General features: G+C 37.6%; 1 protein-coding gene and 1 pseudogene across 8 annotated transcripts in view; one reads left to right on the forward strand and one right to left on the reverse strand.

Moving 5' to 3' along the window:
• Positions 1-14,176, forward strand: part of WDR7 (WD repeat domain 7) — a 354,920-nt gene that overhangs the window by 200,685 nt on the left and 140,059 nt on the right. For 7 of the 8 annotated variants that reach the window (XM_045042404.1, XM_045042403.1, XM_006938939.4 and 4 more), the window contains one exon: positions 3,186-3,407. The exons of the other annotated variant lie outside the window; for it this stretch is intronic. In XM_045042404.1, the coding sequence (XP_044898339.1) occupies positions 3,186-3,407 (222 nt within the window). The remainder of the gene's footprint in view (positions 1-3,185; positions 3,408-14,176) is intronic. 8 annotated transcript variants of the gene reach the window in all.
• LOC123381448 lies at positions 8,380-8,603 on the reverse strand (annotated as a pseudogene).

The raw sequence follows: 14,176 nt of genomic DNA on the forward strand, positions 1-14,176 counted from the left end.
TCCTTTTCTTAGCCTCACCCAGGTCTGCTTGCCCACTTCTATTCTGCCTTTGAGCACAGTTAAAAAAATGCAATTTAAAATTTCTACTTAAAAGCTTTGTGCTCTAGGTGTTTTGTTTGTTTTTATTAAGCTTCTGGAGAAGCCATATCTACTTAAAAGGATTTCTTTGTTTTTACTTTTGTGTTAGTTAATTTTTGCTTAAATTTTTACTATTTTTGACTAAATTTGTTACTTTTTGTTTTAATTTTTTAAATTAATTTTGATAATTAGTTAATTTAGACTCTTATAAGAACTTAAGGCATGACATCTAAAGTTTGCAGTGTTTCTATCAACTTCCCAAAGACCAAACCAATCTTTTTTAAAATTTTTTCTTAACATTTTATTTTTTAGAGAGGGAGAGCATGCACGGGGTGGGGTGGGGGCTGGCAGTGAGAAAGAGGGAGACAGAGAATTCCAAGCAGGCTCCGTGCTGTCGACACAGGGCTTGAACCCACGAACCTTGAGATTATGACCTGAGCCAAAGTCTGATGCTCAAGTGACTGAGCCTCCCAGGTGCCCCAAGACCAAACCAATCGTAATCTCACTTTGGTTTCTACAATATCCTTCAAATCCCCTAAATCTAATTATGTTACTCTGTGGCTTAAATCTTACCTTGAGTATCTTCCCACTTTTTATAGGATAAAGGTTGAAATGTGAATATGGTCTGTGGTGCCATCTGTGGTCTAGCCCGTGCCTGCCTCTCTTGCCTGTTTTCTATCTTTCTCTTGGCTCTTAGGCTTCCAACCTGATTTCTTCTCTTTGAGTTGGAAGTCAACAAATTACTTCATGCTTGAGGTTCTTACACAGACTGTTCTCTCAGTTCATAGTGTTCTCATTGATTCTATAACCTATTTCTAATTCTTATTTAGTAGGTTTAAGTTCAAAGAGGACACGGATTTTGCTTTTCTCGTCCCTGTTCACTTCCAGTATAATACCATGAATACATCAGACCTTCGATTCTTATATGTTGAATGACTGAGTAACTGATGGAATGAATGGGTTTCTACCACCACTGGTACTGTTTTTCACCTGATCGTTGCATGAGTCTTCTTTTAGTTCTACTGGACACCAGTCTTGTTTTACCTCATAATCTACCTTTCTATCGCCACTCTCATGGTCTTTCTAACAGTGAATAAATCTGATATCACCACCTTATGCAAAATTGTCCCAATAGCTTTCCATTAAACAAAAGTTAAAAGTCTTCAGCTTGCCATGCACAAGTCTCTCTTGATTTGGTACCCCTTTAGCCTCTCCCATTGTCATTCCTTTGCCTTACCTTCAATTAGCATAGAATGACAGAGTAAATGAAGAGACAAAATAAAACATCTAAAAGCACTCAGAGGTCCCTGCTGCTAATTTCTTAGCGTTCTGAGCTCTGAGGGCCCTTTTCTATATTGATTTAAGTAATATAGAGAGTGAAGTATTAAAAGGGGCTGGATGGATGACTAGAGAGAGTAGAAGGCTGACCTCCAATGAAGATGTCTCCAGAAGTTCACTTTTTAAATTTCTCTGTACCAAGTATATAGCTGTGAGAGATAAAATATACAAACAGCAAACCAAAGAGACATAACTAGTCTCCAGAAAGATAGATACCCTTGTGGACAAGTAATAAAATAGAAGCGATCTGGGCTAATACCCTTAGCTACTTCCCAGAAGCGGGCTTTTGGCTCCTGTGAGCTAAAGAGGACTTAAAATATATCATGAGTACAGCTTAAAGCCAGGAGTGAGGCTATGGCTTTGTCAGTTCTTGAAAGGACCCTGAAAGGATGTGAGTAGGTTACTACTCAGTTCAAATCAAAGTTGTTATTAAAGGAGAAGAAGAATAGATATTAACTCTGTGACTGGCATTGTTAACTGTAATAAAAGATTGTGGAAATAAGTGAGTTGTGTTTACCCTAAGAACCTAGAAACAAAAGAAGGGCTCCTGGCTGGCTCAGTTGGTAGAGCATGCCACTCTTGATCTTGGGGTTGTGAGTTCAAGCCCCACATTGGGCATAGAGTTTACTTAAAAAAGAACCTAGAAACAAAGAGAACAGAGAGAAAACATACAGTAGGAGAAATAGTAAAAATAACAACAGAAGTTGGTGAAATAGAAAGAAACGAAATAATAAGATCAAAACTGAAATATTTTGTGAAAGTCTGGTAAAATATAAATTTCTAGCAATACTGATCAAGAAAGGCATGAAAAGTAATATTAGAGAAGGCACAAATAATATTTAAATGGATCCATAGCAATGATATAACTGAAATATTTTCATGATAGTACTGTAAATAACTTTAATAAATTTAAAAACTTAAGTTAGATAGATAATTCCTTTAAAACCACAAGCTATCAGAAATGACTCAAGAGGAAATAGAAAGCCAAACTGGACAAGTAACTGCCAAACTATTTTCTAAAGTAGTCGAACCTTTTTACATTTCCACCTGCAATGCATACTCATTTTCCATCCATACTCGACAGCACATTTTGTAATCCTTTTTATCACAGCCCTTCTAGTGGATGTGAAGTGGTATCTCCTCGTGGTTTTGACTTGCATTTTCCTAATGACCAGTGATGTTAAGCTTCTTTGATATGCATCCTGGCCCTTTATATATCTTTGGAGAAATATCTATTCCAATTGTGTACCCATTTTAAAAGTTGTACTTTTTTATTATTGAGATGTAAGAGTTTCTCATATATTCTAGATAAAATCCTTTATAGATATCTGATTGACAGTGTTTTCTCTCAGTCTGTGTGTTGTCTTTTTACTCAGTTGATTTTGTCTTCTTAAGTGCAAAGGTTTGTAATACTGGTGAAGTCCAATTAAAGAAGTTTTTAAAATTACTTGTGCTTTTGGTATCATATCTAAGAAAGCATTGCCTACCCCCAGATCATAAAGGTATATCTATATTCTTCTTCAAGTTCTCTTATTTTAACTCTTATATTTACTACTGTGAACCTATTTTGAGTTGATTTTTTTTAATTGATTTTTTTGTATAGAGAGAAATGGAAGCCCAGATTCATTCTTTAGCATGTGGATAACCAGACATCTCAGTGCCATTTATAAAAAGAGTGTTCTTTCTTGGAAGAGTAATCTTGAATTTTTTTTTTTTAATTATATGTCTCTGTGTATTGATAGTGTTTTAACTTCTGTTTGGGTTTTCAGGTTGCTTATCAAGTATCCCACAAATGAAAAAGATTTCCACATCTTATGAGGAAAGACGGAAGCAAGCTACTGCTATTGTTTTACTAGGAGTCATAGGAGCTGAATTTGGTGCTGAAATTGAACCTCCCAAATTGTTGACCAGACCGCGAAGCTCTAGCCAGATTCCTGAGGGATTTGGCTTGACTAGTGGTGGATCCAACTACTCACTGGCCAGACACACTTGTAAGTTTTAAAATTCCTAACGCTGATCTGTTGCTTTCAGTACACATTATTTGTTAACAGAACCTCAGAATATATCCCGGGTTTTAGCTCAAACAGAATGCTGACATGAAGTTAGAAAGCACTATGATCTGTTTGGCACATTACCCTTTGGTTATAGTTACCAAACTTTAAAAAAAAAAAAAATTAAAACATGGTCTTAAAAATGCTTTTCTTAAAAAGCACATTTCTGATCTTTGTGTTCCCACATTTTGGTCAAGATTTTAATCCCGACTTCTAATTTCTAAAACAATTTCTGTAAAACTATGCAACAAGTCCTGAATGTGGTTTGAAAAGTCAGGAGTGGGGGTGGATTAGTTACATTCAGAGCTCAAAGGGCCTGTGTCCTCCTGCTAACTTGTGTTCTGTGTATGTTAATAACAAGTAAGGATATTTTGTAATGTCTTTTGGTACTCCAGTGTTGGCACTCCTTTAGGTAGGGTCCTTACCTACCATATTGCAAAATAATTTCTAACAAATCGTGTTATCGTAAGGACCAAATATAATCCTACTGAATATATCACAAGGTATTCTTTATAGAACAAATTGCAGCGTGTTTTGGGGGGTTTTGGCTTTTAAGCAAGGGAGAAAGAGCTATGTTACTTTGTTAGGTATGACAGCAGAAAACTTCACTGGATCATTGTCACATACTTTTGCTGTGAAATCATGGAGCCATATTAGTAGCTTTTATAATTAAAACCCTCCTGTAGATTTAGCTGCCTGTCTCCGCATGCCACCCCCCTCCTTTTTTTCTAGATTCCTGGTACAACAAATACTTACTAGTGGTTGGTAACCTCCTGATCTCTATTTGACATTGAGCATCAGAGATTAATGATAACAGTTCCACCACCAACAGTAATAAAGCAACTAATTCTTTGAACATGATTTTAAGCTCTTTTACATACATTAACTCACTTAATCTTCATAATAACCCTATAAAGTGGGTACTTCAGTTATCTCTGTTTTACACATAAGGCTAATTGGGCACAGAGGGGTTTACTTACCCTGGCTGAGATCACCCCTCTAGGAAATGGCAGTTTTTGTTCCAGCACAATCTGTTGGGTCCAGAGCTTGTGCTGTTGACCATTAGGCAAAGTGCTACTGTTTAATGGCTCCTAGATGCAAAGGGCTTAACCACTGACCTGGCTAACGCGTGCTGTTACTTTTTAACTTAAAAAGTTTTCGCTCCCTTCATTTGAACTTTAAAAGAGAAATCAAGCCTTCTTCAAAGTCGCTTAGCCAAAATGTAGTAAAATCTAAACTTGAACTCAAATGTCTCGTGACCCCAAAACCCATGCGCTTTGCATTTGCCACCTGTGCACACCGGCTCTCCCTCTCTGGCCAAGGCCTGCCGGCTGCGGGCCCCTCCCTCTCACCCCTAGTAGCTTTATCTTTTCCCAAGTTCTGCACGTTCCCTGCTCAAATCTCCCACTCTACAAAAGGCCCTAGAGTTAGGCTCACTTCTCTATGTCACTCCAGACACCCTAGGATTTGTGTATATAGTTTCTTAGAATCTTGGCATTAGACTATATTAGAGGTTAACAAAACTTTGCCCTGATTTAGTTGCCTGGTTTTCAAACTTTTGCTCACCATCTCTCTCGCGAGGATCAAGAAATGTCTGGTTGCTCGTACGGTTCTATGTTAACAGCTAAAACTTTTCAACAATAAGTTTAAACATTTGCAAAAGATGTAATTTAGAGACTATTGTGAATATGGACATTGAAAAATGAAATACTGTTCTTGTAAATATATTCAATATATTCAATTGAATATTTACCATAACTATTTGATATCCATTTAAAAAAAATACATGACAGACTTTCCTTGAAAAATCAGAAATCCTGCATCTTTGATTCTTTTCCTTAAAGAGAGAAAATTTCTCCCTCACAGTTTTAAGGAACATGTTCATTTGCATATTTAGCATCCAAAAATCAATCCTTTAAACTAACTCATCTTAAAACTGTTTGTGCTTTTAAATCTATTCCTTGAAAAGTCTTATGATGCTTTCATTTCAAGGGGTTACTTATTATGAAGACTGTTGATTTAGTTCAACATGTTTTGTACAATATTTTAACCGTATTCTTTCTTATTTTGTATTTTCCTGCAAGGAAAATGAACACAAATGCTGTCTCTCAGGAATTTTCACATAGCTCACTAGAAGTATCTGTACATAAATGTAGGAACATCATAAATTAATGAGTTGCTGACTAATTCCACCCAAGCTGTTGGCTGGTTGCTGGGCAGATTAGTCTACATCATATTATCTCACTTATCCAGACTAGTACTGTTATCCCCTTTCAAATCACGATTTATCTTTATGCAAAATTCTGATATTGCTTCTGTATTTTCTCTTAACTGTAATAATTTCACTTGCAAATTGTGTCTACTATAACTAGAAAAAGAGGAAGTAGGTTAGGAGAAAAGCAGGAATTTTAAAAGCTGTGGTAGAATAGAAATAGAGATTTTTCAAAGAAGCCTTGGTAATTGATAAAAGAGTAGGGTCCCTGTGTTCTGCTCCTTGGGTTTGTTAGGAGACAAGGAGGTGAATGACGCGTCATGGGGTCCCAAAGCCTATTTCTGACAGGATGGAAACCTTGGGACGTGCTACGTGGAGGGACTTTTGCATGATGCCACCTCAACTTTCCGAAGCAAGATAAATAAAATTCCCCCAAACATTGAAACTGTTTAAGTGTTTTAGAGTCAAGTTCATTCCTCGAGCATTTTGAATAAAGGACTAGGTGTGGGAAGAGCAAAAGATAATGCTTCTTAGCAAATAATACTATTGATTATTTTATTGGAATAGTAGCTTTCTAGCTAGTAGCTTTCTAGCCAGCAAGAAATATATATATAAATGAAAAGGTACCTATTAGAACCAGTTTAAAATGTGTAAAATATCCTTGATATTTTCCTCACTTATTATGGCTGCCCTATTTTAATAATTATAAAATATCAGTTTAAATCTTGCTCCCATGATTGGAAACAGTCAGATGTCTAAATGTTCTTGTGTCTTTCTTGGGCTCTTTTTGGATCAGTTATATATAATAATAACCTGTTGTAATGTTAACCTGCTGGAAGTTGCTATATGTATTGCTATGTTATTTGTTTATGTGGCATTTAGAATGCATTGCAACCATTAAATATTTAGTCCTCATGGCAACCTATTGAATGAGATAATCATTATTATCCTCATTTTGAGATAAGGCCATTAAGATACAATATTTGATGAACTTTAATTGCTAATGCACCTAGAGGTGTAGATAGTGAATTCTAACCTTCCTTGAAAAGCCATTCTGTTCTGTGAAAACTTATCATTATCCCAATTATCCACATTGATAGGAGGGAAGAATGACACTGACACCAAATTCAAAAGTCATGCTTAGTTTTATAATGCATTTCATACTTATATTTGAATATACCTGAATCATTTGTGGGAGTTACACTTCCCATAAAATGTCCAAATTGCATATTGAAGACAAAGCTGAAGGACTCTGGAAATTAAGAAGCCTAGACTAGGCCACTCTTTCCTCGTGCCCTTGATCTGGGTTGCAGTTTCCTCTTGTTTAAAATAAAGGGCAGGACTATTCTGTCGTTAAAGCCCCTTTTGGTCTAGTTAATCTCTCCTTCTGAAGTGAAATAGCATCCCAGGAAATTCACCTTCATCACCTTCTCCTTTTCCATTTCATGTAGGGATGGACACTGTCTCATTCCAAAAAGCTAACTCAAACAGAGATCATTCTTCATTTTTATTTTGATCCACAAAGACATTATTAGGACGTTTTAGGGTAGTATTTATAATGTTGCCTGTAGGTCTTTGGTTCATTCTTTCATTTGGTCACGTCTCTTCTTGCTCATTTTATAATTGTGGAATTATGCTGGCACGTCTGTAGTAAATCCCATTTTGATCTCTCATTAGCTTTTTGACTTTGGGCAAGTGGCATAAGTCATTTCCCTAGGCAGCAGACTCTGAGACAGATTTGTGTGCAGGAGTATTCTCGTGATCAATACTTTTAGGGAGTGAAAAAAACAGGATTGGGCAGAGCGAGATGTTGAATTGCATTTCAGTTGCTCAGGAAGCTTCAGCTCATCCCAGGGAACTCTGGGACCAGGATGGCCCTTCAAACTGTCCTTGAATTGGGGCAAAGGGCTTGGCCTTCATATCCCTGTGTCCTTCAGTCACTGGATCCACAGCGCCCTAGGGAGGGGTGTGACCTTGGATGCGGCAGCTCTCTTCATGTCAGCGCAAATCCTACAGAGGGACTCGACCAACACTTGTCAGCCACTGACCCCAAGAGCTTGGGGGCAGAGTGAGTTCTTCACTTGTGGAGGTGAGGGGATGGACAGCCTCTCCGGGCTTCCACTCGGCACGTTACTAACTTATGTGTGCCCTAGTTCCCTCTTTCTATCAACAGAAACGGAAAGAGGGGCTACCGTTGAACACGCTTTCTACTTCAACAGCTTACACATCGCTTATCACCCTGCAAGACAGCTGTTTTGTCCATCACCTAGCATGGTACGAAGCACATTCGCAAGAGCTGATTATTGAGCATTTACTCTGTGCTGTGTACTTTACATATAATAACTTATTTAACTTTATAATCCTTCCAAATGGGTACTATTACTGTTATCACTAAATAGAGGAGGAAGCTGAACCTTTGCCCAGGACTCACCAAAGTTTTGTGAAATTGGATTAACTTTTCTTTGTGTAGGCAATAAATTAAGGGCAAAGGTTAAATGCTTTAAGATCCTGCTAAGTCTGAACACCTATCTTGCAACTTTAAATCAGTATATTTTCTTTTTTGACTATTAAAAAATGTTTATTTAACAAAAAAGTTCAACATGAAAACGCACGACCTGATTTTTATATTGTAGTGAAATAGGTGCTAGGGAGACGGGGCACGTGGAAGCAGTCGATTTCTTCCAGGAACACACCCATTGTTTACACTCCTTCCAAGACTTCTAACATGAGGATACTATTTCCTCGAATTACCACCATTCCAATATTGTTCTGTTGCCATCTCCGCACATTGATCTATCACAATTGACCTATCATAGAGGGATCGAACCCCTGCCATATTCCATGGACATGTCTGCCACCATTTAGTTTCACTGCTAATTTCTTGCCCATAAATATTTCAACTCGGGAGGGTGAGCTTTGCTCATGGTGTCTACTTGACAAGCTCAAAGATGCTTCCAAAGGAAATTCCTAAATCAGTATATTTTCACCATTTCACATAGGTGTCTTGTGTTAGAAGCAAGTAAGATTCAGAAATGTGGCTATAAATAAGAAGGGGAGGTCAGCAAGTAACAGGTCACCTGTAAATATGAACAACTCTTGACTCATCCTTTGGGGATGTGCTGCTTCCCTGGAGATATAAACATATACAAAATCCACATCGTCTTACTTATGAAATGCCTTGCATCTATAGTGTGAAATATTTTGATTAGAGAAAATGAGTATTTTTCCCCACAGTGGGTCTTTAGCAATACTGTAATGCTGAATGCCAGGTTCTTTAGCGGGTCAAGGTTTTTTATGACCTCACAGATGTTACATGTGGAAAACACAGTGTTCGTGTGCATTTTTGTGTCTGTTCTGGGAAAAGGACCCACAGTTTCATTCAGTTCTCAAAAGAAAGTCATTAAAATAAAAATGGATAAGAACTCTTAAGAGTTTGTTGGAAAAAATTGCTTATCTGTTATTATAATTTTTAAAACAACAGAGTTATAATCATATTGATTAGATCAGCTATCACACCACCAAATGGAAGGCAGCCTCAGTTAGACACTACCTCAGGAATATTTTAATTTTATGAAACTTTTATGTAGAGTTTTTATTTTCTGGTACTATGTACTGTTTGATTTTATTTTGTTGTCATTTACTACTGTTGACGATTTTTCTCCAGAATGTCTATTTAATGAATATGTTGATATTGGTTGAGGTTGATTCTATAATGGATTTATTTCTTAAATTTTAAGGTAAGAAAGTTAAGCCAAATTTCAAATGTTTTATCAGCAAGATTAGGACAAAGTCACAGACTTGCAATTAATAACAAAACTCGTGGTACTTGCAAGTTACGAATGAAAGTAGCCACAAGGATGGGGAACACATCATGCCATTTAAAAGGATAAACATAACAAAAATGGAGATTTTCACTGTATGCAAACAAGTCATCAGATGGTATGATGACAGCCCCTGAGCAGGGCTGTAGCCATGGAGACTTCCTTTGTGTTGCTTTCCCTCGTGCTTCTAACCCTGACTTACTGGCACTTGGCGGTAATTCTGCTTTTCTGTCTTCCTACTCCGCGGGCCACCTCATTCATTCATTCTTCTCATTGCACTGACTCGGCGTTTCATCCTCTTTACCACCACTTCTCATTTGTAATTTTACCTTTGAAAATCATCCTTTGGGGGCACCTGGGTGGCCCCGTTGGTTAAGTGTCCAACCCTTGGTCATGATCTGTAGTTCATGGGTTCGAGCCCCGCGTTGGGCTCTGCGCTGCAAGTGTGGAGCCTGCTTGGGATACTGGCTCTCTGCTCCTCTCCCACTCATATTCTCTCTCTCTTTCTGTCTCTTCCCCCTTCCCCTCTCTCCCCCTCCCTCTGTCAAAGTAAGTAAATAAAAAAAGAAGAGGAAAGAAAATCATCCTGGTTCCAGATGCCATCTGTCTTGCATTGCTATACACCTTCCGTGTTTAGAAGGCGCCTGGATGGCTCAGTTGGTTAAGCAACTGACTTCGGCTCAGGTCATGTTCTCACGGTTTGTGGGTTCAGGCCTGCGGCAGGCTCTGTGCTGACAGCTCAGAGCCTGGAACCTGCTTCAGATTCTGTGTCTCCCTCTCCCTCTGCCCCTCCCCTGCTTGTACTCTCTCTCTCTGGAAAATAAATAAGACATTTTTTAAAAAAAGAGAAGAAAAGTAATTCTTCACTCTGGCTATGCACTAAAATCTGGAATGTTTTCAAATGAGCCTTTCCCTGGCATTCTTATTCAGAAAAATCAGGCGTGGGGTTTGGGTATCTATGTGATTTTTAAAACTTCACAGGTAATTTTCATGTGTAGTCAGAGTAGAGGCATCCAGTAGACTGTGGAATCCTTTAGTTATTTTAAATTGAGTGTTCTATGGTAGTTCCAATCATTAAACTACCTTAATGCACAGTATGTACTCTAATTTTTTGTTACATTTAAAATGGAAGAGATAATGGGAACTAATCTAAGTGAATAAATGACATTTATATCACTCTCAGACCTAATTCTTTAGGCAGCTCAGCTTTTTTATTGGGATTTTATTGTTCTGGATTGCTCAGGGTTAAATCTTGACATTACCACTCAGTAGCTGTGTGGCCTTAAGTGCTTTGTGGCTCAGTTTCTTTAACTTGAAAAATGGGGATAGTAATAGTACCTACCTCACAAAGTTACTGTGAGAATTAGGTAAATTAGTATACGTAAAGCACTTGGTAAGTGCCTGGCACTTAAGTGTTAGCTGAACGTTAGTATTTTAATGTTACTAAAGATGTTCATAGAAGACTAAGGAAAGGAAACAGCTCCTTTTAAGAGCTGTTTGCTAGGACATTTAGAGTGTATATTACTACCCTAAAAAGTTGTCTTAAGAACCTTATGAGACAGGGACACCTGGGTGGCTCAGTTGGTTAAGTGTCTGACTCTAGATTTCCGCTCAGGTCATGATCTTGAGGTCATGAGCTCGAGCTGTGTCGGGCTCTGTGGAGAGCCTGCTTAGGATTTTCTGTCTTCCTCCCTCTCTCTCACTCTGTCTCTCTGCCCCCACCCCCCGGTCTCCCCTTCTCTGCTTGCATGCTCTCTCTTTCTCTCTCAAAAATAAATACATAAACATTAAAAATAATGAACCTTATAAGATAGGTATTAGTGTCAACATTTTCTATATGAGAGAACTGTTACAAAAAAATAACTTCCTTTGAATTATCTGTCTTGTAAGGGATTTGAACCCAGATGTATTTTACCCCCAAAGCCGAGGAAATTCTTTTCTGCAACACATGCTGATTCTATTTGTGGTAAAGCCCATTAGTTCCTAGAGGATTTATATGAAAATATACTTTTCTATGGCCACATTATTATATATAAATGTTAAAATAAAACACTGTGTATGCTTGTAATTATTTATTTATAATGGGATAAATTTCTATATGTTTATGACTTTGTTTCCGATTTTAACCACATCAACAAACTAAGCTCAGATCAAATGGAAATTTTCACTACTCCTTTGTTTTTACTTGTAAATAATTTATCTTGTATAACAGCTTTATCATTTTTAACTGAGACCTGACACTTGCATTATAGACCCTGTTTGCTGATGTAATCCCATCCCCGTTGTCCAAAAATAACTTCAATTTGCAGTTGGTTTTTTGTTAATTTATTACTTTGTTTTAGATTCCTTTTCCATAGAACAAGTAAGTTGGACAAGGTTATTTCCAAGACCACTTCTATAAAAATCACAGAGTTCTATGAAATTATTACTGTATTATTATTTAATACTGTAGAGTGCTAGTGTTTATTGCTGCCATGTGAACGTGGCTATCTTGTTTTGATTGCTGTATACCAATTTTTCTGTCTGTTTCTATAGGCTCCAGTAGTCCACAGTTATGCCCTGTGTTTGAAGCCGGGCATCTTTAAAGTATTTTTCTGTCATCTTCCTTATGGGTACCTCATATCAACTTACCAGGCTATAGTTGTTTCTTTAAAATTAATTCTCTACATATATCGAGCTCTGTGGACATGTATTATGTTGATGTATTTCAGTAGCTGTATGTAACATCTGTAGTAGGTTGAGATCTATATCCTTACAATAGAGTACGGAGGCATTATAACAGTGTTTTGGTCTAGAATGTGATGCGACATTGGCATAAGACTCTCCTGTCCCATCTAACGTATATATTAATATCCTTAATTCAGTTTTCAATTTTGATTTCAATTTTTAATTTCCTTTATTTCTTGTCACTGAGCTGCCTGAGTAGGTGATTCAGTGACAAGTCTTAGCATTGTAGTGCCAGTAGTAACCCCCCCCCCTTTTTTTTTCTTTTTGCAAAGGACATTCCTATTTCTAGTTTTTAAATAACCTTGATCTGAAGTTTTCTGATAGCACTGTAGAACGGTTTCTTCTTATTTGTGTGTCTTCATCTATGTGTACTCCAGTGTCACCATAGTTAATATATTTAATTCTGTAAGTTCAAACAATTTTATATCCGAAAGGGACAATAGGGAACAGCTAGTCTAATCCCTTCAAAAGCTGCAGAACTTGGGGCAACTGGCTGGCTCAGTAGAGCACGTGACTCTTGATCTCAGGGTCATGAGCTTGAGCCCCACATTGGGCATAGAGCCGTAGAGATTACTTTAAGAATACACATACACAAAAGCTGCAAAACTTTTGGTAGCTCTCCTAAAAAGACTTCCAGTAAGAAGTGAACGGACACATTTTGTGAACTTGTTTGTAGATTGCCTTCCATGTCCTTAGAAAACCTAATTTCTAGGACTCTGTGCAGTGGTCAGATGCCCAGGTCTATGTGTTATTGCTGTACCTCTGTCTTCCGTGATCGTACAGCAAATGCTGGTGAACTTCTTAATGCCACCCAGGCCACTAGAGGACCTGGATGCTTGTATGAAATCAACAAATGTAAAGTTCCTTCCTTAAACCTTGGGTTTTCAAATTCTGTTCCGCAGAGCCCTGGGGCTCCTTAGAGGTGGTTGGTGGCTGCCTGGGCTCTCAACGCTACTTAAAGGACAGTAAGCACTGATTTTTGTGTGCTTTAGAAGTTGAAGTTTGGCATCACACTGTGTCTACAAAGAGAAACTGTCAAAGATAAGGCTAGACTCTACAAAACAGATAGACAAACATCAGATCCATCAGGACATCTTACTGACTCTGCCTTCAAGATACATAAAAAAATTCAGCTACTTCTTACCACCTTTACTGTTATCACTCTGGTTGGCTACCTTCATTTCTCACCCGGTTAATGCCAAGCCTTCCAGCTTCTATGCTGCCCCCCTTATGCTAGCTTTTTCATGGTAGACATGGTATTAAGGCTCTTAAAACCAAAGGTAGATAATATACTCAAGGGTATCCACATGGCTAGTCAGCAAGACACTCAAGAATCAGGAGCTTTTCTATCTACTGGTGAACAAAATAGAAAATGATGATTTTTTTGAAAGACTCTTCAAATCAGCAAGACCCTAAAAACCAGGAGGAAAAAACCTGGACAACCCAGTTTAAAAACAAACACATTGTCAGCATTTTATTATAGAAAGAATGTGGATGCCAAAAAATACCCAACTTACCCAATAATCAAAAGACTTAGAGGATAAGACAAATTTACTAGAAATACTTGTTTAAAATAATTATTTTAGGGGCGCCTGGGTGGCTCAGTCAGTTAAGCATCTGACTGCAGTTTTTAAAGCGTCCAACTTTGGCTCAGGTCTTGATCTCACAGTTTGTGAGTTCAAGCCCTGCATCGAGTTCCGTGCTGACAGCTCAGCAGCCTGTTTCAGATTCTGTGTCTCCCTCTCTCTCTGCCCCTCCCCTGCTCACACTCTGTCTCTCTCTCAAAAATAAATAAACATTAAAAAATAATAATAAAATAAAATAATTTTTATACTGAATGGATAGTCGTGTAATTAAAATGATAGATTTTTATATTTTAAAATAAATATTAAAACCTCAATGATTATGACATCCATAGGAAGCCCTGTAGCTAAGAATAAATTTAAGAA

The sequence above is a fragment of the Felis catus genome, chromosome D3 (assembly GCF_018350175.1).
Source record: "Felis catus isolate Fca126 chromosome D3, F.catus_Fca126_mat1.0, whole genome shotgun sequence".
Lineage (NCBI taxonomy): Eukaryota > Metazoa > Chordata > Mammalia > Carnivora > Felidae > Felis > Felis catus.